Consider the following 25,041-nt stretch of genomic DNA (forward strand, 5'->3'; position numbering starts at 1 on the left):
CCGCAAGATGGCGGACACAATGAGGGGCAGCCGCCTGCCCGCCGCCTGACCGCGCCGCGCCCGCCGCCCGCACTGCCCCCGCCGCCCCCCGCCGCCCCGCCCCGCCCGCCCCGGCCGCTCCCCACACCGCCCGCAGCCCCGCCCGGCTGCCCGCAGCGCCGCCGCCCTCCCTCGGTGCGGCCCGGCGGGCGGGATGAAGCTGACGGACAACGTGCTGCGGAGCTTCCGCGTGGCTAAGGTCTTCCGCGAGAACTCGGACAAGATCAACTGCTTCGACTTCAGCCCCAACGGCGAGACCGTCATTTCCAGCAGCGACGATGACTCCATCGTTCTTTATGACTGCCAGGAGGGCAAGTGAGTGGCGGGGCTGGGCTGCGGCCTCCGGGCTCTGGGGCACGGGGCTGTGAGGGGCCGTGGGGACTGCCCACGGTGGCCTTGGGGATAAACTGTGCCGGCAGATCCGGTGCGCTTTAGCTTGAGCTTCTCTCCAGTTGTTTTTTAGCGTAGGCTTCTGAGTAGAATCCCAGCGGCAGGGGTGGCAGCAGCGTGGGTTTGTTTGCTCTGCGGGTGTACTTGTTATCTCGGTAGGCTGGAGACAGTGGTGATAATTCCCTAAGTGTAAGAGAAAGTTCACTTCTGTGAGAGCTAAACAGTCGCTAAGCCTAAAGAGTTCAGTCTGGTCACATTTCCAGGTCTCGGGATTGCTGCAGGCATGGACCAGACTTCTCGGGCTTCTCTGGGCTCAAGTCTCGCTAATTAAGAAAAGTGGTTGTTGCGAGCAATGTGAAGATATGCCCTTATAATGCTTCATATGAGCGTAACTTCTTTGTTAAATGCTTTAAGCCAAAAGATGCAGATGGTGTGGCGTGTATCACTACGACTATAAAAACCTGATGATGTTTTCCATAAAACCCAGTTCCTTAGCAGTGTCTTGGATCGCTGCAGGCAAACGCGGTCCTCTGCGTTTTAAATAATTTTCTCTGGCTGTGTCCTTATCTGTAAAACACAGAATAGGTGTGATTTGCCTGTGTCTTCAAACATTGTCTGTTTAGACAGGGTGTTGATTGATTTCTATTACCTAAGGGTAATGAATTGAGGGTTTGTTTCTGTTTCTCCTTTGAGTGTCTGGTTTTATCTTTCTTCTACCATTGATCGCATGGTGCTCATCTTGATTTTCGAATAAACTGTCAGAAATTTGCAGAGCACTTGAGGTCTGGTGCTCATGTTCAGAAGATGGAAACCTACACCAATGGCGTTTGTAGTCTGTGAGAGTTGAAACAATTTGAGCCAAATGGTGTCATTGTGCCATTAAAATCCTTCTCTGTTCTTTCTCACACTCTATACAAGTGTGCATTTGTCTGCTTTAAATTCTTTCAGATTTTAAGTTTTACATGTGCTTATTGGTGTAGAGATGTTGGTTGTTGGGTTTTTTGTAAAGTTAGGACTGGGAAGCATCACATCCACACAGAATGTGAAAGGAAAACAAGTGTGTGTATTATAGGACAGGGAGGAGAAAGGTCAGGGTGATGAGGGAATGAAAAAGAAATGGCTTGGGAGTATCAAGACAGAGATATGTCAGTGTAGTATATATTTTCTGATAAACTGGGTATTCCTAACCTTCCTGCTTTTCCAAGCAGGCCAAGAGATTGTGCTTGCTGGGAGGAAAGATTGCCTCCTACATATTCTCTTAACTTTGTGGCACACCTATCTAATATTATTTTAGACTTCTGTGTAGTTTGTTTGCTTTACACATTAAGGTTATTGGTGTTCCCCATCTGCTGGAATGAGCTCTGATGTGCAAATATTTAATTTTTATTTATGTAAGAGCAGGTAACTCTATACATATGGAGTGTGCCATGGATCGTATCCCAGATCTTAATTATATACAGTAGTAGCCAGGCTGAGTGATGTTAATGCAGATGGTATTGATTGCTCTTCCCCTTTCAAACTTGTAAAGAACAGTTTAATGGGTTGGGAGGCATTTGGACCTTTCATTCCTATCTCCAGCTAATCCTGATGTGCTTTCTAGTCAGAGGGTTTGCTTTAATTAAGTTAAATGTAGATCAGTGGTCCTCTACTGCAGTGCTGCAGGGCAATGAGAGTAGTTTCAAGGTAACTTCTGTGTCAGGATGCAGTTTTCTGGTGGTTATAAAATTTTTAAATTATTTAAAAGCTTCTCATGCACTATCAACTGGCTTAAAAGTGTAGCTGTCATTTTTAGGGGTAGCTAAGGATGCAGGACATGCTTGTTCTCTAACCTGGAAGGTTTTATTTTGAATTACTTTGTCGCTCAAAATTCGTGTGAAGATGATATTTTAGGTCTCTGAGTGATCATTGCTGTGGCAGTTTCAGGCTTGTAGTTGGTTTATTTTTTTCCTTTAAATCACAGTTTCAAGAGCCTGGAACTCTCACTTGCTTAGATATAATGGCCAGGAGGAAATTGAATATCTTGCTTACTGGGGTTCAGTGTAGGATATCCTACTTCATCAAATGGCCTGAAAATTAATGCCTTTCCCTGTGTAAAAGTGTGAGAATCTGCTGTGTGTCCTCTGTTAATAAGCAGTTATGCTGGTAGAATTAAAATTGAAATGTTTGGTTGTACTTTAGGAGTATCCCCATCTAGTTTGCTTTGTTTTGCTACACCAAAGTGAATTGCACAGCTCTATGAGAGTGTGCCCAGCCCCATCCTGGTGAGCTCCAGCTTCTGACAGTGTCAGGACAGTTGAAACAGTGCTGTGTAGCCACGGGCTGACAGGACAAGATTATCTCCTTATCATGTATTGTTCTGGGCTTATGCAACTGACATAAGCATCCAATAATTTTGGTCCTGAGATTTCATTTCTATTACAAAGTGTGCAAACAACTGAATTGTTACTAAATTTTTACCCATCCAGCATGACCAAATCCCTCCACAGTAGGCTGGCTCAGAAGCGTGACTAAGAGTCATCACCGGAGTCTGTTTGGACTTGAGGAAGGGTTGTGAGAACTTGCAGGACAGTTGTATATTGGGATGTACAGCAATCCCCGAGGCTGGGAACAGCCTGCCTGCACATTGGTGACCCTGCTGTGATAGAATGGTGCTCTAGTAAAGGTTTAGCTTGTGTTGTAGTGTATAGCGATCGTGTGTTATTGAGACAAAGTGCCAGATCTGGACTCCTGCTTTACTGTGGTGTTTGTGGACACACCCATGTTCCTGGTTGTGGTGACGTTTCACCCGCAGCAGCAGTGATTCAAACCAAGGCATGAATGATATTGCAAACCTTTCCTGTGTTTTGTTTCATCTTTCTAGCAGATTTGCCCAAGATCTTGTATTTTTCTTTATCAATATTGCTTTTTTCATAGGTGGGCTGCATAGATTGTCCTTGACCTTAGAATTGTTTTAGTGATTGTGATTTGTTGTTAAAAGGTTTTCTTGTTTGTATTTAAAATAATTGACTGGCAACAGGTCTTGTGTGCAGTGGCACACTTCTGTTTGTATCACTTTACATAAAAACTTCACCTTTCATAGAACAGAGAACTCTTTTTTCTTCTTTTTGGGAAATATGCTTTTTGTCTGTCTGTTGATCTTTATTGTCTCTATGTTAATTTATTCTAAATAGATCTTCTTAGGTTTAAACTTGTAATAGAAAATGAAAAGCCAAACTAGACGTGGGAGAATCTAATATATATAATATATTTTGAGATTGGGGTTTTTTTCTTTGTTTGTTGTTGGGTTTTATTCCCACCAGATTGGTCAACAGCGTGGGTGAGGTAACTTCAGAAAGCAGTGTGGGGAAGTATATCATGCATAATGTTAATGTTTGTCAAAATTTAAATTAGGTGTGCTTTTTCAATGTGTGGCATGTTTGGATCTGAAGAATGATTTAAAAACTGCTGGAGCTACTGGGGAAGAATTGGTTGAGATTTGGTCTGTGGTACAGGTGGTATGTGGCTTTCCACTGCACTTGCTGTATTGGCTTTCTCTTCATGGGAACTTGTCCCCCCAGCAAGTTTGTTTGAAGTCAAAGCCCTATGGCTTCTGCTGTTTGAGAATTGATACTCAAGAATGAAGGTCTGGTTTTGTCTGGTTTTGTTTGTATGAAAAGTCTCCAAGTTGTGCTCTTGTTTGGGTGTGTCAGGTTGAGCTAATGAAGGAAGGAAAAAGTCCAGCATAATAGGAGCATACCTTGTCTGAGGTGTAGTCTGACAAATTTTTCTCTTGGCAGCAGTATTGGTTTTGACTGCTCCTGCTGTTTGTTTCCATTCCCATGCTGTTTGTCTTTGGTTTTGTGGATAAAATATTTTGTGGGCCTGTGTAATAACCAGTTATGAGTCTCTGGAATAAAAATAGTTCCCGGAAGAGATAGCATTTCTGGTGTTGATCAGTACCCTTGCTGGTCCACGGCCCAGCTCTGGAACCTTTGTGCTCCCTCAGTTGCGGATGAAAGGGGAAGGAGGGTGGTGGAGACCTTGCACTGCTCAAACAAGCACCACTGCTGTGAGATACCCTTATTAGCCAGCTGCTTCCAAGCTTACTCTGCAGTTTGAATGTCTAGTACTGCACTGCATTACCTGCTTACCAGACTCCCAGAAACCCAGTTCTGTAAGTTGTGTTTGCTGTCACTGTGATTTTTCATTCTGTTGCAAAATGTTAAATTTGAGATTCTTTCTCTAAGATTGGATACAGGTATAATTCTGGTTTGGAAAAATTCCTATGTTACTATGTCTGTTATAGATGACTGGTGTATAGATGTGTTTGGGTTACTACCCCGTGAACAAGACATCCTGTTCTAGGTTTTGAAGTAACAGAGAACAAAGACAAATTATACTCAATCTAAAATAAGCAGCAGATGAATGGGAGATTTGAATGGGCAAGGGCACAGTAAGGCAGCGCTGCTTGCTGTGCTCATTATGGTAGCTCCTCCTTTTCTTTTTTCAGTAGATGTCATAGGAGAAGGAATTTTTGGAGGAGATGCATGCATTTAGCAGGTGTTACAGAGACCTCCTCAAGCCTAGGGATAGTTTTGGAGAAACAACAAGACCCTTGTTTGAAAATAAAATACAAAAGTTTTTCTTTCTTTGTATAAAAACATCTGACTTCTTGAAGCAATCATGCAATGCTTCAGTGAGAACAGGTCTTGTTGATGTGAGTTTTGTTTTGAGATTTTTGTTGCCAAGAGTGCAATTTTATTTCTACTTCCTCCTGACAGACCAAAGAGGACCCTGTACAGCAAGAAATATGGAGTGGACCTCATCAGATACACACATGCTGCCAACACCGTCGTGTACAGCTCCAACAAAATAGATGGTAAGTGGTCCACTGGAGTGGAGCATATTAATCTTCTTACACTGGATAATTACTGCTAAAGATTTGGGAAAAAGTTGTAACAACTCTTCAGTGATGAGAACTCTGTCAGAGGCAGAGGAGGGAATTAATGTCCAACACTAATGCACAGCTTGGTGCTAGTCCCTTGAGCTTCCATACATTGTGGTTCACTGCTGCAATAACTGAGGGCTAAACATTGTCAGGAGGATAAAACTTGGGTTCTTCACTGTGCTCTTCAGCTGGTGTCAGTGTCAGTGCTGCCATTGGCCTCTGCACCTTCATTTCTTACGTGAGTGAGGTGGAAGGAGCAGCTGGGCCAAATGCCACAGCTCTGTCTGGTGCACAGCTCAGCTGCAGAGGAAGGGAGGGCAGCAGCTTCAGGTAACTCAACAGATCAACAGCCAAGCCTGGAGGAGGTCACAGAGCTCAGTCTTGGGTTATTTGTTGTAGTCAATGTCTTGAGAATTTTGCAGTGACATCTCTTAGCACAGCACTTCACAAATACTGTTCTTGCAGACTCATAATTTCTGTAGTAGAGGTTTTGGTTTGGTTTTTCCTTTAGAGAGATGAAACTTAACAGTAGAGATGCTAGTGCCTTGTGATGTGTGCTGGGTTACTAAAGGAATTGCAAAGGCTGTGAATTTAGAGAAGATGGAAGTAAAGAGTTAGGAAGTTGGGTTAAACTAGAGCAAGCTGGGCCTGAAACTAGAGGAAAAAGGAAGTCTCCACCAGAATTGGATTTAATGGTGTAAAAGGTTTAAAACTGTCACAGGAAGCACATGCCTTTTTAGTCTGTTTCAGAACCTACTTATTTTTTAAATTATATTATTATTATATGTCACATTTTTTAATCTGGCTGTTATTTAATTTACAGTAAGTAATAATTAACTTAATTAAAGTTAATAATAGTAATAATTAAACTTCATTTAATGCTTAAATGAAGCATTTTAATGCTGTTTTGAATACTGAGTTTTTGTTTATAAGCCCTGGTAAGCCTTAAGTCTTCCTGCTGCAGGGTAGCATTATGGTGAACGCTTAATTAGAAGAAAAGAAAAAGAGACAATGTGAGAATGTTTGTTGCTGTTACAAATTGTAACCTTAATAAAACCAACAATGTGTTCTGTAGGAGTCCAGGTACTCTGTAGTCCCTAATGCATGTGGCCATGGGCAAGGTGCTTTGTATTAACCTGTTTTGCAGGTATTGGGAAGGAAAATTATCTCAAGAACATTGTGTAGGAATGCTGGTGCTTGTTTGCAATCTTTTTTCTGTTGAATGTTTTGTTGCTACCAATCTACCTGTGAAGATTTCCTCAAGACCTCTGGACTTAATTCCTGTTGCCTGATTCCAGGCTGAGGTAGTAGTTTGTACAGTTTGAGGGTCTATGATACCACCCGGTACAGGAGATAACTGTACAGGCCACTGCCTTGCCTGGGACAGAGCACTGCCCTCAGTGAGGATCACAAAGGAGCACAATTGCCCAGTGCTTCCCCTTTTGCAAAGGAGGATGGAATTCTGCATGGATACTTCAGAGACCAGGTAATGACACTTTGTGCAGGAAACAAGAGATTAATCCTAATAGCAAATTTGAAGTATGTTGGTTCTATCCAGTGTGGGATGTGACACTGGTGTTAGGGATTTATATTTTGGGTAGTCACCTCAGGTTTCTTAGAGCTTTTCAGAACTGTCACCAGTACCACGTTTCTAGCTCGTTCAGTCAGCTTCAGTTTGCTTCTCAAATACTGGAGGGCGGTTTAGACCTCTGATCTCACCTTGATGAGCAACCGCAGGCAACAATGAGAACTTGATAATTTTTTCACAGATAGAAACTTCTGCTGAATGAGCCTTCCAAAACATTCTGAACACAGTAGCCTCTCTGACTGTCAAAATGCCCAGTTCATGTTACATCCTCTTGGCACATGTTCTTCTGAGTCAAAAGTAAAACGTCCTTGACCCTCAGTAGGACTGGTTGTTCCAGCAGTACAGAGTCTGCACATAAAGATTAAAAAGTAGCTTCTGTCTTTTAATAAATGTTTCCTCTTAGAATAATTTCTTTTAATTTTGGGGAGAAAGTCTCAACAGCATCTTCCAGAATTGTGGGCTGCTCTCGGTTGGTTCACCTATACTCAGGACAAAATTGGCACTTGAGAAATGTTGTGCTGCTGCTCTCATCTATTCAATTTATGTTTACGATCGCTTCAAGTGCACTAAGCTTTAGACTACTCTGTCCTCTTCTTAGAGCTTAGTGCAGAGAAAGTGTGAAGTTGTTGATTGTCAGATTAAACAAAAAGAGAGAGATTTGCTAGTTTTTAATCATCTTGTCCTGGCTTCGAAGTTATGGTTTTATCTTTAGCAGAGTGCCAGAATTTGTACATTTCCTGTGTATACTGTTTAGTTGGAGATTTGTTTGCTGAATATGTATGTAGGAAAGAGAGCAATATTCATGTTGCAAAGCAATACAAAGTGGTAGCATTAACTCTGTGAATTTGATACTCTCCATTTTCTGAGAGCAAATGGAATAAAACCTGCTGCTACTTATATTTTAGCACCCTTGAAATTACCTTGCATAAATCACATGACAGTTGTTTTTAAACTGTAACATTACTTCAGACTGTGGAAAGTATCTTTTCCTGTCTAATTTTCAGTTCTGCTTAAGAACCAAGTTGGTTTATGTCTGTTTCTAACTTGATTCTCTTTCGAAGTCTTACTTGAAATTAAATGACCAGACTTAAGCACTGTGGTGTGATTATTATTGCTCTTGGGAGCAAGTTACAATGTGATCTCTTTCAGATAACCTTGGGCTGGTGGTAATAAAGCTTATGGTTTGTTTATGTTTCAGACACAATCCGATACCTCTCCCTGCATGACAACAAATATATTCGGTATTTCCCGGGGCACACAAAAAGGTGAGATGTGGCTTGGGGACAGGACAGGAGAAATTGAAATAAGAATGGTAATGGGCTTGAGCTCCATTACGCTTGGTTCATGCTGCTTTTTGCCTAGTTCAGTTGTGGGTTTTTACAAAGCTCTTGGGGTGGGTGTTGCTGCATTAACTTCTTTGGTTTGTGTCTGATGCATGTGGGTTTCTGTATTGCAGAGTGGTTGCTCTTTCAATGTCTCCAGTGGATGATACCTTTATTTCTGGATCTCTGGATAAAACTATTCGCCTTTGGGATCTCCGCTCTCCAAATTGCCAGGTAGGTTATAAAATTCATGTGCACGATGAGTTTTTAGTTGGAAGAATAAAAAAATGGATGTGTGTTTGTAACAAACTAAAAACACTGCAGGAATTGTGTGCTGCTGATTTTGTGTTGACATGTTCCTGAAGGAGCCTGGATCAGGAATCTATGTGCAGTGTGTGTCACGTTGTGTAACAGCACTTGCTCTCACCTGTGTCTCTGCTGGAGGGGCACTGGGGAGGGCAAGAAATAACACCCACAGCTGATGAAACAAGAGAAGGGCTGGGTGTCATCAGCTTGTTCGTCAGGCTGCTGCCTTATGCAGAGGATGTTCTCTCAGAGTTGGCATCCCTCCTGTGTTGAGAATTCGTCTTACCTGAGTGTTTGAGTGTGTGTCTAAAATTGGTGCCTTGATGCAATTAAATTTGATGAAGAAACGGGTGATCTAAAGTAACACAGCAGCCATATGGTCTGCCACCTCCTTGCATCACCTCTGTTGTTGATCAGAACTGTTTGTGAGCAGGTTTGACTCGCTAGCAAGACAGCAAAACTGTTTTTGTTTACTTATTTTGCTGGAATACTTTACTTTTCTTAGTGGAAGCAGGCTTGTAAGAGCTGAGAAAAATATGAGAACTGGCAGCAGTGGCAGGAATGAAAGATTGGAAGTAGAATTTCTACCTTTAGTGGTGCTGAGTTGTTTTGTCCTGGTATCTGGGTACATAGTGTTGTGCTCTCATATTTACCCACTCTCTGGGACCATTTTGCTTATGAGAAAGGGCTCTTTGCTTGTTCCAGATGATGGAACTGTAAATGAAAGAGAAAGGAAAAAGTTACATTTCTTAGGAAATATTTTTATCATTCTTCAAACCAAGCCTTTTCTTAATTTTTTCTTAATTCTGCTTTTTTTTTTTCTTTTTTTTGGGAGTATGCCTTTTACTCCAGCATGTAGTTTCCCCTTGGGATGAATCTCCATCTCTGAGTTGCTGCAGATGAGAGAGGGTTGTAAGTTCAGTAGCAATTCTGTGACTTATGCTGATGCCTGAACTTGTAAGAATGATAAAAGTTGGACTTGTAACTGGAAGCTGCATCCAGCCAAGTTTGGGAAGCAGGTTGAGGAAGTGTACTTGTAGTTTTCAGTTGCTCCGTGAGATGGCAGCCATACTGCCTGGAAATATTCCCGGGAAACCAGAGCTGGCCTGCTCACCAGGGCCCTGAGCATTGGCTGAGCTCTCTGCCTCACCTTCAGAGACCACAGGGAAAACTGACCTACAAGGGAAAGAAGAGAAGTAGTAAAATCTCTAGATTTACCTAAAGAGGAATGAAAAAAGAAATAAAAATGCAGAAACTTGTTACCTGTGTTACAGATTTAATCAAAGATGTTTTCTTGTTTATGTGCATACAGTTCATGAAAACGTTTGACTAATATGCACAGGCTGCTAGTCAGGATACAGAAGATGACATGTTTTGTTGGCTTTTAACAAACTTTCTCAATTGTTTTCTACTATGTGACTTAAGGAAAAGGTAACATTAAAAATAAGCATTGGTAGTAACCTATCAATTTTAATATGTAAGGTCTATTAGCTTCCAGCAGGTATGAGGTTTCATTGAACAGAGGCATGTAGAGCTCAGCAGTGATATTCCCTTGCTTTCAAAGTACTTTTTTAACCCTCTTGTGCAGCCGTAAGTGGTAGAGCATTGCTGTTGATCCCAGCAGCAGTGTTTTTGTGGTGCTGCCTGGTATGGTTATTAACACAGCTGTATGAACCTCCCTTCTCTGGGGACTTCTGGGAGTACATGACACCTAGAATGAGTTTTTGATTTGTTTTGGTGCAAACTTTGTCACTGAAGCAAATTGGAAGCCCTATATGATGACCTAAAGTTGAAAAAGCTGAGTTTTGAATCTTTGAAAAAACCTCAGTATTTACAATTGAAATTAATTTGTTCCACCCTTAGTATGCTGTCCTGCTCACAGTGGACTCAAAGGGGGGTGGTAGAAATGTGAGCATCAGTCTTGCAAAATAATTCTGGCTGTTTCTATTTCTAGGGTTTAATGCATCTTCAAGGGAAACCAGTGTGCTCTTTTGACCCAGAAGGGTTGATTTTTGCTGCTGGAGTCAATTCTGAAATGGTGAAGCTTTATGATCTCCGTTCTTTTGACAAGGTGAGGTACCCTGACTTCTCTTCTTACAGTTTTTACCTTGCAAGAGGTAATCTAAACTCAGTGCTCAGAGGCTGGATTTGTGTACTCAAGCTTACTGTCTGGGTGCCTCCTTGGCATCCAGAGAGTTCTCAGTAAGCACACATCTCAGGGACAGAGATACAAATCCTGAGGTACACTCTTACCAATGCTCAAGTGCTTGCTCTTGAACCTGCTCCAAACTGCAGTTTAGGCTCTTTGTTGTGCAGTTTTGGCCTTTCTTTCCTTACTGCTTATTCTGGAAGAACACTGGTAAAGATTGAGCCAGGACTGTCAGAAAGGATGGAAATTTCAAAGGAAACTGTACTAGTGTGGGCAGCTGAACTGAATAAGGACTGAGCATAGCTAGGTCCATGGTTTTCAAAACTCAGATGATTATTACACTGGTTCAAACTCTTTCTCTCACTTAATTTAGCAGCCTTGTTCAAAAACTTATTCCTACCTAAATTTAATTTCTGCTGTTGGTTGTGGTAGAGTATGAAACTGTTGGATTGAAACAGCCTATTGCACTCTTTTTTTGTTTTGGAAACTAGATTCATATCTTAAAACTTCTACATGCAGAGACATGTTTGCCGTGACACTCTTTTGGTATCTTAGAGCCAAGGATTTTCTTTTAAAAAATCGGAAATATTTTCCTGTGCTAAGGTTAAAAGCAGATTCTTGTTACCAGCAATATGAGCAAACAGCCTCCCTCCTATTTCCCATTTCCTCTCTGCAGGGGCCGTTTGCTACGTTTAAGATGCAATATGACCGAACGTGTGAGTGGACAGGCCTGAAGTTCAGCAATGATGGGAAACTCATCCTCATCTCCACGAACGGCGGCTTCATTCGGCTGATCGATGCCTTCAAAGGAGCTGTCTTGCACACGTTTGGGGTGAGCCTGCTGCCTGTGGTCCTTGCTGGAAAACTGGAGTTAGTTTGGGGAGCAGGTGCCCTTGGCTTGTGAGATTGCTGTGGACACACTCTCTACTACCTATTCTCCTGTTTTGTGCCATAGGGTTATAACAATAGTAAGGCTGTCACGCTGGAGGCATCATTCACACCAGACTCTCAGTTCATCATGATAGGTAAGATAATTCTTGGCAAGAATTTCAGTGCTCTGAAATTAGCCATGTTATATAGGGCTAAAGCTGTGTTTGTTGGAAAAAAGCATGTTTTTAAATAATACAGTGCAGCTGTAAGCTTTCTTTGCACTGACAGTGTTCTGTTTTGTTAGGTTGCTCAGTGTTCTCTAGACTGAAACATAAAAAAGTCTGCAAGAAGTCTTTTCTTCTATTCCTATATATAAATGCTGTTCCAAAATAGTTAAGAAACCAGGAAACTGTTGTAGTGTGGGAAAACTGGTCGCACAGTTAGTTAGTGGTCCCCCTCATGTGGCTAGAATGCCCTCATGTGCTGCCTCACAGCATTTTGTGGCTGTGTTGTGGCCATCCCCCATTTCCTGATGGCCAAAGCACGTGTTTGTGCTTGAGTGACTGGTCTCATAGCTTGCTGCATTTGTACTCCCCCAGGGCTGTTCTCACTGACATTCTGGGGCAGCTGCAGTTTGTTCATGTGGCTCTTGTAAACCCCCATGTCTATGGAACAAGCTCTTAACCCTTGATAGAAGCTGTAGGCATCAGTCTTATGGCTCCCACTGTATGATTCCCCTGGCTCTCTGCAAGATGGACTCCTGAGGGAAGCAGGTGGCAAAAATCAGCTTGAAACTCCTGTACAGTCTGGTGCTACACCTTGGGCACCCCACAGTGAGCACTTCAGTCACCTGCAGCCCAACAGGACCTTTGGATGCAAGTCAGATGAATCTGTGTGGTGCTGCCTCTTCCTAGAACTTTGTCTTTTCTTCTTATTTCTGTGGCTGATATATCAAATATGTTTAACCTTGTGGTAATTTGATATCCAGATCCTCATTTTTCCTGTATGAGTGATGGTCTTGGCAAAACTTCTTTTTTTTGTTCTGGCTAAGAACTTCCTGATTGCAGAGAAGAGGGGTGGGGATTTTGTTTAGTTTGTCTCTGGAGAGCACTTTATTGCACATACTTACCTTCCTGTTGTGCTCTTCCAAATTAAAACAGTAGTAGAAGTTCCAAACCACTTACTCTTGTTCAGTTTTTACATATGGTTAAGTTGCAACTTTTGCGTCCTAATTTTTTTCCTGAAAGGCTACAGACATAAATACAGAAAGAGAAGAAAATGCTTTGCGTTTTTGTTAGGAGTCCTATTTAAAATACGTCTAAAGCAGAACTGAATTAAAAAATTCTAAGTTCTCAGCCTCAGAATTTGAAAAATGTAATTTTAAAGTGAAAAACGTGTTCCATTATAGTAATGTGGAGAGTCGATATCTCCAGGGGAGCTTCTGATATTTGGCTTAGTACATTGAAATCTGGTTACCTTCCATGATAAAAGCTTTGGCTTGATTCTGTGCCCACTGAGTGAGACATTTACCTGTGTCTGAACTGAGAACTTGTGTGAACAATGACTCTTTCCCTAGCACTTGGCCTCTGCACATTGGTGCAGGTTGGCCAGGGTTTCTCCTCCACAGCTGAAGGTGTCAGGTCTCCTTTCCTACTGGTTGATAGTAGTTAACATCTTTGCCTGAACAGTGTTGACCTGTTGTGTAGTTGAGTCTCTGCAGTGCAAAGATACAAACCTACTGAATATAGGTGTTTCAACTCTATGATGCTCTGTATGTGCCCTTGTGACACTTGGAGAACTTTAAAGGTTGTGTTATGAAGTTGAGACCTGCCTGTTCCTAAAGTTCTGACAGAAAAAAAGGTTCTTCCTTTCCTCTGCTGACCTCTCCTGTGCATCTTTCATATCTTGTTTTCAACTCTTATCTTCAGGTTCGGAGGATGGGAAGATCCATGTTTGGAATGGAGAAAGTGGGATGAAGGTGGCTGTCCTAGATGGAAAACACACAGGTCCTATAACCTGTCTGCAGTTCAATCCAAAATTCATGACTTTCGCTAGTGCATGTTCCAATATGGTAAGGAAATGGGCTTTAAGTTCCTCTGAGCTCCGTGAGGTGCTGACCCTTCCAGAGATGAATCTGGGAAGGCTCAGTGCCTCCCGTGTGTGCCTGCAGAAGATGGCAGCTCCTACAGGGTGCTGTAGGAGAGATTTGTGTTCTGCCATGAAAAGATGTTTTCTTTCCTCCTCTGTAGGCCTTCTGGTTGCCAACTATCGACGACTAATTCCTGCACTGTGGCTGCTGTCGGATGGCTCCATACTGCTAACAGCAGCACATCATTGCAAGCATAGTTTTGGAATTGCCTACATCTCCTAGACTGTGTTCCTGTGTATTTTCCATGTCTTACCTTTATCTACAGCATTCCGTTGTGAGGACTGCTCCTCTTGGCCTCCTGGCACGCTCAAGAAGCAGTTTGCTACAAGTTCTTACCTTCCAGTCCATGTTCAGCAGGCTTTAGCCCAAGATGGAACTGACACAATGTTGTTTCTTAGAGCCATGAAGTCTGTTTTACCTACAAAATGTTTGTGGCATTTTTTAAAGCTGTAATGTGTTTTCCTGCTGTAAATGCACAAGGCTATTGATGTTCCAGTGTGGAGCGTGCAGTTTGCAGTTCCTTTCCATAAGTGCATGTTTTTAATGTCTGGGATCTCTGGTTTCACTGCAGTCCACAGATGCAAATACTTCTGTGCCAAATGTGAACACTGACAGTTTTCAACAGCAGATGCTGGATTCTCTTGCAGTGGAACATGCACCAGAAGTGTGGGTAGCTGTGAATGTACCTCATACATCTTGTCATCCTTTTTTTTTTGGCAATTTTGTGTGCAGCTGCACAGGTTTCATCCACTGTCAGAGGTTGCCAAAACCTCCCTGCTGTTTGCTGTGTCAACATCCTAGAGGCACAGACAGCACTGCTGAGTCCGGCCAGTGTCCTGAGCAATAAAGGAATCTGTCCGCAGAAGATGGAGAAACCACACTGAGACTGAAAGCACAGTCTGCCTGTGTATCTTCCTTATGTACCATTTTGGCTGATCTTACTTGTAAATATCATGGGGTGGGTGGGCAGTGGGAATGGGCCATATTTTTTTACTTTTAGATATAAAAGAATATGATGTGGGCCAGTAGTGTGAGGTGTCTAGGCTGTTTACTTTCACCAATGCAGTTTTCTGCCCCCTGGTTTGTAAATAAGTGCCACGAAATTCATCCCACAGCAGGCTTAGACTGGTATCACTTTGTTGGTAAAATTGACATGGGTAGTCCATCACACAGTTTGGCACTGGTCTGCAGGTTTTTGGTGATAGCTCTAAAAGAGCAGTGCATCCTTCGCCAGATGGTGTCTTCAGAAAGGAATTTTAAAAATCTTAGGCATGACTGTGCTGAGTCTGCTTTGCTGTGGCCCTGCTCCAAGGAATGCCCCTGCAGAGAGATGGGGAGGGACATGCTCTCCTGCGTCAGGGGCTTGTAGCACTGAAAAGCTGGCAGGCTGGTCTTCAAGCCCAGTTCCAGTTTCTTTTTCCTGAAATGCTGTTTCAATAGAATGCATCCACCAGCAAGCTGGGACAGGCCTGGTGAAAATGTAGTGTTCACTGTATTCTTGCCTTTCCAAACACACTTGGGTTTGTGCTTGGGAAGTCTGTTCTTTCCCTTGCCCAGTCACATGTGCTTCCCTGCTCATAAATATGAAAAGCTGGCAAGGTGACAAGACAGTAACAGGCGTGTTCTCTCTGCTCTCCAGGGCCACTCCATACTGGCAAACCATGCTGGAGCAGATTCCTAAGGTCAGTTTCCTGATATTCCCCTGTTACAGCAAAGTTCATCTCAGCTGTACACAGTTCACATCATGACTCCCTGGAAAAGTAAATGCCTTGTAGGAGAGCTGTTACTGTTTTGCTTTTTCTTGCCTTTTTTTTGTCCCTTCCCAGTCCTTGTCCACAGAAAGGTGCTGTGCTAAGAGCTGGGTATGGGCACTGAGCATTTCTGTGCTGCTGGTTTGGTCCAGGCTGCAGCACTTGCTGTGGCAGTGCAGGAGCACTGCCCACACGGGCAGGCTCACACCGTGGTGCTCCATCTGTGATTGTGAGTTTGCCATCCTCCAGCAGGGTGATGGATGCATTCCCTCTGCCACACAGACCTGCTGCTGGAGATGCACATGAGAGGTTCATGCCACCCCTCTTCTCTGCTGTCCCACCGTTGCCTATAAAGAAAACTGCCCTGTGCAAAGGGAGGTGGTTTTCTCGGGCCTCAGTCACTTTAACTCAGCAGTGTTGCATTTTGGGCTGTTTGGTGCTATTTTACCTTCATTGGTATTTGCAGTGCTTTCTAAAATACAGGTATTTGGGGTTTGTAGTGTGTTTTAACAGTCAAACTTCAGCGTCCAGTAGTAAATTATCTTTGAAGGTTTTCAAGACTTTTGCCTGAGGAAGTTAACAGCCTCTGGCCATATTTCTTGTTACTTTTGACAGGGAAACATTTGGAAGTATTTTATTCTATAAAAGCTCTCTGTTAATGTGGTTTTGAGCGCTTGTCTAGAGGTTGTTGTTCAGCTCTCTTCTGCTTGCAGTGTTGTAAAATGTGGTGTGATGTGGCATGGAATGTTGAAGGAAAAGGGAACCAGAGGGAGTGGTTGAGGAGAATACACACACAAGCACATCAGTGGATTTCTGGACTAAAGAGGGATGTTCAGGCTCATGCACAACAGCATTAGTTCTCCGTTCAGGGTGGCAGCTGAGTGCCTTCCCAGGGCCCACTGCCACCCACGGAGGCAGAGACATCTCTGTTGATGTAGCATGGAGTGCTTTCCATCTGGCTTTAAAAGAGGGGAATGTGCCAAGTGTTGTCAGAGAACATGAGGGTTGTGTGTTTCAGACAGATGGACAGGAAAGGTGAATAAAGCTTTTAGCTTCTACATGCTTCTCTAGGAGTCCCAGGGCTGCAATTCCTGTGCTCTTTAGGGCTGCTAGCTAATGAGAAACAGATCTGATGAAATACAGCCTTCCCAGGTCTGACAGTGACCAAGCAGTAAACAGCATTCCCCCTCCAAATCCAACATGTAAATCCTCCCCGTGTTCTTTGGGATGAAATAAAGACCTTTCTTCAGAACAAGGGGGAAATGAGACTCAAGAACCCACCTCTAAGTAAAGCAGTGTGGTGGCTGAGCACATCTGCCTGGGCTGTAGGAAATTTCCAGTGTAATTCTTCAAGTCAGTCTTGAAAGATTTTTATTACTTTGTTGAAGCTCCCAGGTCCTGGATTCATGCCCCAGTCCTTTTGTGCTTTGGAGGGTGCAGGAGTGTCAAATTTGGAAGCAGCAGGGTATCTTTTTCCAATGCCTCTTGGCTATTTTAGCACTTTAAGAGACTTCACCTTGGTTTTGGGTCAGGGGCAGGAACCTGGTGAGCCTTTCAGAAACTGGTCTCTGGTCGTGAACTGCTCTAGGGAGTTGGACTCCTCGGTGGTATCTGCCAGTGAGTGTAAATACCTAAAAATCAAACTATGCGTTGTCACAAAATACTACCTATGTGGAGAATTCAATGTTGTGGCTGTGACCAATAAATATTTTGTAGAGAGATCACTTGAGTGCTGTAAATTCTGCGTTTGTCCAGTGTGATACAACTTGCTGGTTTCTTAGAGGAGAAATGTTAAACTCATCCATTTTTTTTAAATCTCCCTTTGTTTTGGAGAGTCAGAAATTCTGTAGTGGAAATTGTGGTTCTTAGAAGAATTACCTCTCCATAAATTGCCCATTTTAAGAGGGTTTTTTTTTGCCTATGAATGTATCAGGATAGGGAAGCCTTGTGACAGCCACTTAGGGAGCTATGGTGCCCTAGATAAAAAGGTGTTCACAGCAGCCTGTGGTCTAGATGGAAGAGCTGGGCTCTTTCTCAGCAAGGTGAAAAAATAACTTCCTGGATTTGAGTAATGGGAATCTATGGTCATTACTGTTAATGCATATAAATGTATTACAGCTACTGAAGGGAGGACAGCAGCCAGCATCATTACCATGGGTGAATCCTCATGTGCATTGTTTTCAGGTCAAACTTAAGAGGATGGAGGGAAAGTGAAGCTGGAGAGATTTTTTTATTCTACTCCTTGCTTAAATAGCTGAGAAGGCTGCCTCTTTCCTGGGTGGGGGGAATTTCCTGCCACTGCTGGAGATAATCTTTCAACACCAAGCCCTTGCAGCAGTTCTGGTAAGGGGATGCTTCTGGTGACAAGCAAAGACAAAAGCAAAAACTCCCCAGTGATTTTCTGAGGCTGTTTTCTTCCAGCCCAGATCTATGTAAAATCCCCAGCAGGAATAACACCACAGTAAGATGCGTGGGGAAAAAACAAAGTACTTTTATTTGGACTTTCATCCTTGTGGAACTTAAACACACACTGGGATTTGGCTGCCTCTCTAGGGAATCCTGGAACCTGTGTAATGAATAATGAAAACCAAAGTGGGACTTGGGGAGATGGGAAACTTGTCCAGACCTGAATTTGCCTGGCTAATAAACAGGTTGGGAAGCAGACCTTCAGAGTTCAAGACAACTCTGGCATGTCTGCTGCACCGTGTTTCTGCTGGAGTAAGTGCTTGAAATTCAGCACTGCAGACCAATTGCAACAAACCGGTTTTATTTTACTCGGAGCTCTTCTCCTGAATCAGCTGATGCACTGAAACACCTTGGTTCTCATCAGTGCTGCTGCTACAAAACTGCTTTGATATCAGAAATTACCTGAATAGAGAAAGTATCAACAAGTGTGGATTAAGATTTGTTAGAAATCTGTACACTTACTAACACAAAGGCACATATCTTTGCACAGGAAGCTTCTGTACACCAGGGTGAAGCTTCACTTGGCTACATCCTCTGGGTTTGAGGTGGTGCTGCCTACAAATGGCAACTGTCTCAAGAGCTCTGGGCACCCGCTCCAGCATTCCCGTGCCACAGGCAGGGCTGTGCCCGTGCTGTCTTGGCAGCAGCTCCCAGGTTTTCAGCACATCTCACGTTACAGCAAATGGATACGAGAGATGCTTTAGCTTATGCATCCAGTTCAGCTTAGTTCAAGTCTGATTAAAAGCCAGCTCTTCAGACTGGCTGGATCTCAACTGATCCTTATTGTTCAATATTAAAAAGGGAGAGGGATCAGTAGAAATATGGATTTGAGTGTCACTGTACCGCAAAGATCTTAGGAAAAGTGCCCTTTAGTTTGCATGGCCCCCTTTGCAAGTTCTCCTTGGTCCAACAATGAGAAATGGGAGTGATTGGTTGCCCACTGTGCTTCTCTTGCATGTTGCTAAGGAGCTCACTTTGTTCATCCTGTGCCAAGTGCTGGCTGTGCATTTCAGGTTCCACTGCAAATGGTTTTGCTGGGAGAGAGCACACATGTGTGCAGCAGAAGTCCTCAGTGTCAGGTTGGTGCTGAATGGCAGCACAGTAAGGGAACAGAGAAATGCTGTTTGTCATCCTGACAGTCAGTCCTCTTCCCTCTTGTGTAGTGGGATGACAAATACAGAGATGTCATCGTAGGATGCCTCGTGGCTGTCATCCAGCATCCACCGGTGGCCTCTCTTCTTTCCCCTTGCCCTGCATACCAAACACTTGGCCAGTTCTGAAAACCTGTGGGTAGAAAAAAGCAAGAGCTAATATAGCAACTATTCCCCTTAAGTACAAAGTTGAGATATGGCTTTATGTTGTCAAAATAACAAGTTTTTTTAAGACATCAGCTTTTTAATTGTTACTTTAGGATGGGAACAGATTAGCAGGCAGTTTCCAAAGCCACAGAAAAGAGTGGTCATGCCAGAGCTGACCTGGAAGCAGTGGGATCCCAGCTTTAGGTCTGAGTTCTTTGGAAGGGAAAACAAAAGCAAAGCTGGTATTACCTTTGAGGATCTGTCCTGTTTTCTGCAAGGAAGCTTCTGACCACATGGGCCACCTCATCATTGCACAGAACATCCCAAAGGCCATCAGTTGCCATGATGAGGACATCATCTTCCTTAATGTCATGTAGAGCAAAGTCAAATACATTCACCTGGAAAGCAGAGGAGTAAATCTGTGACAATTCCTGCAATGTAACAGAAGGGTCAGGGAGATGAGACTTCCCCTGAGAGATGACACTGGGACCAGGGTGCTTGGAGAAATGCTAAGACCTACCAAGTCTTTAAAAGATGCATCCTTCAGAGGAGCAGCTTGTTTAATTCCCCCCTACAATTCCCATGTGCTGTGACCAACCTTAGGAATGCAGGAGAGGAAGGGTTTGACTCCAATGTTGGTGTCGATGACCTTGAGCTGATGATCCCCCAGGCCTCGAGAGACAGCCAGAGTCCCCAGCAGGCGAGCCTGGCCCCAAACAAAGCAAAACAGGATTGAAACGTCAGGGTCTGGGCCTTTCAAGGCTGATGTGTGGCTTGTCCTGAATGATCTATGTGTTGCTTTAGGACCTTTCTCCAAGCATCACCCAGAACAGCCTCTGGAGACTTTAGAGATGGAGGAGTGATGAGAAGCAATGGCCTGATGGGAGTGTGGATGCAGCCTGTGAATGGCTCCCTGTGGCTCATGGTGTGCTCTGGAGTTAGTACGTGTGCTCTGCGTAATGCTACAGACCTCAGGAAGCCCATGGTGGTATCTGCTCTTGGTTTGAGGTGGCAAGAAAGACAGTTGGGTTGGTTTGGGGATGTCTATTTGTCCTGGCAAAGGAGATTCTGCACTGACTCTGTAAAGGGGGTGGCATGTAGGTCGTAGTGCTGGGGGAGGTGATGGGACTTTCTGCTCACCCCCAGCAGGCAGATGCTGGATGGGTGCAGTCACTGCTTCTCCCTACCTCTTCCTTCCCTCTCCAGGCCCATTTCTCAGCCTTTCCTCGAGGAGGACAGTTTGTGGGAAAGGCACTAGAGTTAAAGGAGACAGTCCCAAGTGGGAGCTAATGAAGCTCTCATCTGAATAGAGTTCTCATGTGGAAGCCCTCAGGGCTGCTGTTTGCTCTGCTGTACACTGGAGGAGGGTGCTCCAGAGGGCTCTGGGTTACACCAGCCAGGCAGCAAAGGAAGCTGCTGTGTCCAGGCTGTGGGACTGTGCTGTGCTGGAGAACACCAGAGCTCCAGAGGTCTGCTCTAGTGCCCCAGAGTGTGACATGAGTGACAGGGACACTGAGAAGACCTGCCTGTGCCTTCCCGGTGTGTAAAGCATTAAGCTACCTGTTTCCCGTGACCATGGACAAGAGGATACTTGAGGTCAGCTTTCTCCACCGTCTTGTACCCCCTGGAACAGAGAATTCACTGTTGATTTGGGATTTGTCTGATTTGATAGTACAACCCAGCGAGAGCATTTTGACTCTGATTGACTCTTGTGGTGTCCCCATGCACAGGCAACTCACTGAGCAGGGGGCAAGGTGATCCTCACTCTCCCCTTCCTCCCTAGCTTGTACCTCCACCAGCTTGGGCTTGCTTGCACCAGCCCCATGCCCATGGATGCCAGAAGGACCATCCTGACTGTTTTCTAACCACCCTGCCAGGGCCCTCCTCTGGAGGGAGCTGCTCACAGCATCCTTCCCCACCATCGTGCTGCTCTCACTAGCAGGATGTGCCCCTTCTTCCTTCACTTCCCCATGGGTGTGAGCAGGTGCAGCTGCCCTGTGCTGCAGCCTTGCCCTCGGGCAGGACTCACCAGCCCTCCATGAAGTAATCCCGGTACAGGACTTTGTGGCCCACATCATCTCCCTTCAACCTCCGTGGAAACTCAAAGCGGGTGAATTCACCATCCAGGAGCTTGGGGAAAAGGAAAGCCTGGAGGAGGGAATGGAGGGGTGAGCATGGACAGGTTTTGCTTCTGCCTCAGAACTGGTACTCCCAGCAGCACAGTGGAGACCAAAATTGGCAAAGCATGTTCCAGTGAGGACATGAACATCTCCCATACAAAGACTGTTGGCCAAATTTCTACCCCTCTCTCCCTGGCTAGGTCTAGCTGATACTATGGCCAAACAGTGGACTTCAAGGAAAGCTGGAGGTCCTCTTGCCACAAGCCCTCTCTGGCCAAGTGGGATGCTTGCAGCTGCATTGTCTAATGTGTGGAAGGAGTCACTCACCAAGTGCTGGATTCGCTGCCTCTCTGACTCTGGGGTGAACTCGCTGCTCATGGGCACAATGTTGTCCTTCAGGACAAGAATTGCCCTACAAGGGGGAAGAGGCAAAGCTCAGCTGTGCCAGAGAACAGCTGTGCACCCAAAACTGTTAAAAAATGCCACAGTATTTCAAATAACTCCATTGCAATTGCACTGTTGCTCACCACCTGCTGACTGATGCCCAGCCACTTCCCGAGCAGTGGCCCTGGGGCACCTTTCCCCTCAGTTCACACACTGAGCATGGTGCCATATGGTCTGGAACATCCCTTGGGTCACTTGGAATCAGCTGTCCTAGCTGTGTCCCTCCCAGCTTCTTGTGCCCCCAAACCTCCTTGCTGCTAGGGTAAGAAGCTGAAAAGTCCCTGACTCTGAGCAGCTGCTGAGCAGCGCTTGCACAGCTTAAACATCAGTGGGTTTTCAACAGTGTTCTCTAGAACTCCGTCCCAGCTGAGACCAGGACAGTAAGATGCTGAAAACCTTGCTTAACTCCCAGCTCTCATCCCCAGCAAGTTCCCCCTTTTATTATGACTCACCTGCTGTCCCCAGCATTGGCCACATAGAGCTTTCCCTGGAAATAAAGGGCAGCCAGAGCAGTGCAACCTCCTGTCTGGTTCGTAGCTTCCATCTCCTGGCCAATGACTTCATCCTGTTGGTTTCAACAAGTTTGGAGACTGGCGTGATCTTGGGTGCTGCTTTCTACACACTGTCTCATCCCTCCCAGCAGAAATCCAGAACCAAAACTGACTGTGGATGGGCCACAGGAAACCAGCAAAGTAACAGGCAATGTTGCTTCTGTACAGCCTACACAGCTGCTGTGTAGGAGGTGTGATGAGGAGAGCTCAGACTTGTATGTGCTGTATGAATGTGACAACAGCCACCTGCCTGCCCTACAGAATTGGACAGAGCTACTGCAGCTTTGCTCTGGGTCAGCACTGCCAACAAACAGCTCTGACACAGGCTTTGGGGTCTGACCCAGCATGATCTCAGCACATTTAAAGGTTTGGCTCAATGTTCCAGCCTACTCAGCGAGCAGCAGAACTGCAGACCCTGCCCTTCCAGGGCTCAGGGAGGGACAGACTGTGGCTGGTGCCCTGCAGGTGGTACTCACACACTCCTGGAAGGCATTCTCCAGGGCTCCCACCACCAAGTCTGCTGCATGGATGTGCTTCTCCTCCACGAACTGGGGGTCACTGTCACAAACGCAGCGTCCGCTGAGGTGCATGGGGGGCTGGGCCTCGGTGATGCCTCCCACAATCTCTTCCAGCTTCTGCTTGATGCAGTAGTGCAAATAGTTGGAGGCGATGATGGCAGCGTCTGGGCCACCATGGCCATCAAACAGCGCCCAGTAGTGACCAGTCAGAAACTGCCGTGAGGAAGAGGGACAAGACAGGGGCTGAAGAGGTTGTACAGAGGGCAGGCCCTTAGCCAGGATGCTCTTAGCCAGGATGCCACTGTATGTGTTTTGCCTGACTTTTCCACCCCAGCTACCCTTCCTTGCCACTGGTAAATCTCCTCAATCTCAAGTGATGCCCACGTGCTCCTCTGCCAGAGCCATCATCTGAGGTCTGAGCATCTGGATTTGCACCACACACCCTCCTGTGCTGTATTAGGGGAGATGGGGCCATTTCACAAGAAGTGCAGCACAGCCTGGTGAGAGCATCCTGTGTGCCCAGCTCACGCTGCTGCCCAAGTGATGGCAAGATACACTGGCTCTTGAAAGCACAGGGAGGACAGGAAAGGTGGGGGCTTGGATGACCTCAAATGCTGCAAGTCATGGGTCATGGAAGTAGAAATGGCATTTACAGAGTTATGTATTTGCCAGCCACAGGGTACATGGGTCTCCTAAATACATCCAAAGAAGGGTTTCAGCACGTGGGCATGTAGGATTGATGGAGCAATCCTGTGTTTCCTGAACCTGCACCCTTGGGTGGCAGCAAAAGGCTGGCAGCAGGGTGAGGACAGCTTGCCTGGGGGCAATACCTGTGTGGAGCACAGGATCAGCCATTCCTCATCCTCCTCCAGGCCTGGCTCTCTCCTCCGGACAGAGATCTGACAGCAGGCTGCCTGGTCCTCATTGAACTCCGATTTCTCAGCATTGATAACCCTGCAAACACTCCAGGTAAGGTGAGGGAACACACTGCAGCTCTCCTGCTCCCAGCCCAGCTGTGCTGGCTGCTCTGCAGCCCCTGCAAACAGCTGCACCTTGGCCCTCCTTTCCAGCCCCATGCTCCCTGCTCCCTTTTCAAACTCAAGGATCTCTTTGCTGATGACTGAAATAGTAAGTCATTTACGTGCAGGAGGGAAAAGCCCAGCTGGGGACACAGAGACCTGCACCCTGGCCTCAGGCAGCCTTCGTCAGCAGCCCACACCATGCCATTTCCTTGTTGACACAGTGTATTGCAGAACCACCACCCTTGCTTTTCCTTCCAGCCTTGGTAATGTCTGTCCCTGGATGGGAGTGTGCTCTCCTTGCATTTCACGCTGTGCCATCCCAACCCCATGGGGTCAAGACGTGGTCTGGCCAGGACGTGGGGACAGCTCCTGGCTGGAGTTCTGCCTGATCCACCCCCTCTGCCGTCTAAAACAGCAAATCAAATGTGATTTCTAAAATCGTGGTGATCCCCCTCCTTTGTTTTAAAGACGCTTTGCTAAGAGCGGTGCTGCTCTCGGGGCTGCCCCGGCCCCTCGCCACAGCGCTGGACCGGCACTGCGGCTGGCGGGGGGTGGCCGGGGGTGTCCCCGCCGGCCCCGGCAGGAACGGAGACGGGCTGGAGGATTCACCACCACGCCAAACCCCCTCTGGAGCAGAAAGCCGCTGTCTCCTCTCCTCGCCCGCAGATGTGCAGGAGAGCGATCTGTGCCTGCGGGCGGCCGCTGCGGGCGGGGGCGGCTGCAGCCGAGGGGCGCAGCGAGGGCAGGTGGGGCGCGACCGCCCGCGGCACCCCGCCGGGAGTCCCGTAAGCTCCCCCGCAGCCTCCACACCCCCTACACCGCCCCGTTCCCCGGTACCGGCACCCGGCAGCCCCGCAGCCCGCCCGCGGCCCCGCTGCCGGCTGCACTCACTCGGCGTAGCCCGCGCCCCAGGGCAGCGGCCGCTCGGGCGCGGCGCCCCTCACGGCCCGCCCGCCCCGCGGGGCCTCCTCGCCGCCGCCGGGCAGGAACTTGGGCCGGCGGTAGCGCAGGGCGGGGGGCGGCGGGCCCGGGCCCGCGGCCGGGGCTCCGCCGGGGCGCTCTGCGGGGCCGCCCCGCCGCCAGCGCCGCAGCCACTCGCCCGACATGGCGGGGCAGGTGCGGCTCCTCCCG

General features: G+C 46.2%; 2 protein-coding genes and 1 non-coding gene across 3 annotated transcripts; 2 read left to right on the forward strand and 1 right to left on the reverse strand.

Moving 5' to 3' along the window:
• The first annotated feature begins 5 nt into the window (after positions 1–5).
• WDR82 (WD repeat domain 82) lies at positions 6–17,215 on the forward strand. Its single transcript, XM_030283058.4, has 9 exons — positions 6–354; positions 5,190–5,287; positions 8,143–8,209; positions 8,401–8,500; positions 10,527–10,643; positions 11,398–11,553; positions 11,677–11,746; positions 13,520–13,662; positions 13,841–17,215. Exons 1-9 carry the CDS (start codon positions 194–196, stop codon positions 13,868–13,870), a joined length of 942 nt encoding a protein of 313 aa, XP_030138918.1. The 5' UTR covers positions 6–193; the 3' UTR covers positions 13,871–17,215.
• Positions 6,647–6,738, forward strand: MIRLET7G-1 (microRNA let-7g-1). The gene has a single exon (NR_049049.1). It is a non-coding gene; the product is annotated as a microRNA let-7g-1 (primary transcript).
• Positions 17,216–17,962: 747 nt separating the features above from the next.
• On the reverse strand, positions 17,963–25,032 carry PPM1M (protein phosphatase, Mg2+/Mn2+ dependent 1M). The gene is made up of 10 exons (XM_030283054.4): positions 24,802–25,032; positions 23,719–23,842; positions 22,847–23,101; positions 22,272–22,384; positions 21,703–21,787; positions 21,285–21,403; positions 20,816–20,879; positions 19,854–19,961; positions 19,505–19,653; positions 17,963–19,241 (listed from the first exon to the last, which is right to left on the reverse strand). The coding sequence occupies exons 1-10, from the start codon at positions 25,014–25,016 to the stop codon at positions 19,097–19,099; spliced, it is 1,377 nt and encodes a 458-aa protein (XP_030138914.4). The 5' UTR covers positions 25,017–25,032; the 3' UTR covers positions 17,963–19,096.
• Positions 25,033–25,041: the final 9 nt, after the last annotated feature.

The sequence above is a fragment of the Taeniopygia guttata genome, chromosome 12 (genome assembly GCF_048771995.1).
Source record: "Taeniopygia guttata chromosome 12, bTaeGut7.mat, whole genome shotgun sequence".
NCBI lineage: Eukaryota > Metazoa > Chordata > Aves > Passeriformes > Estrildidae > Taeniopygia > Taeniopygia guttata.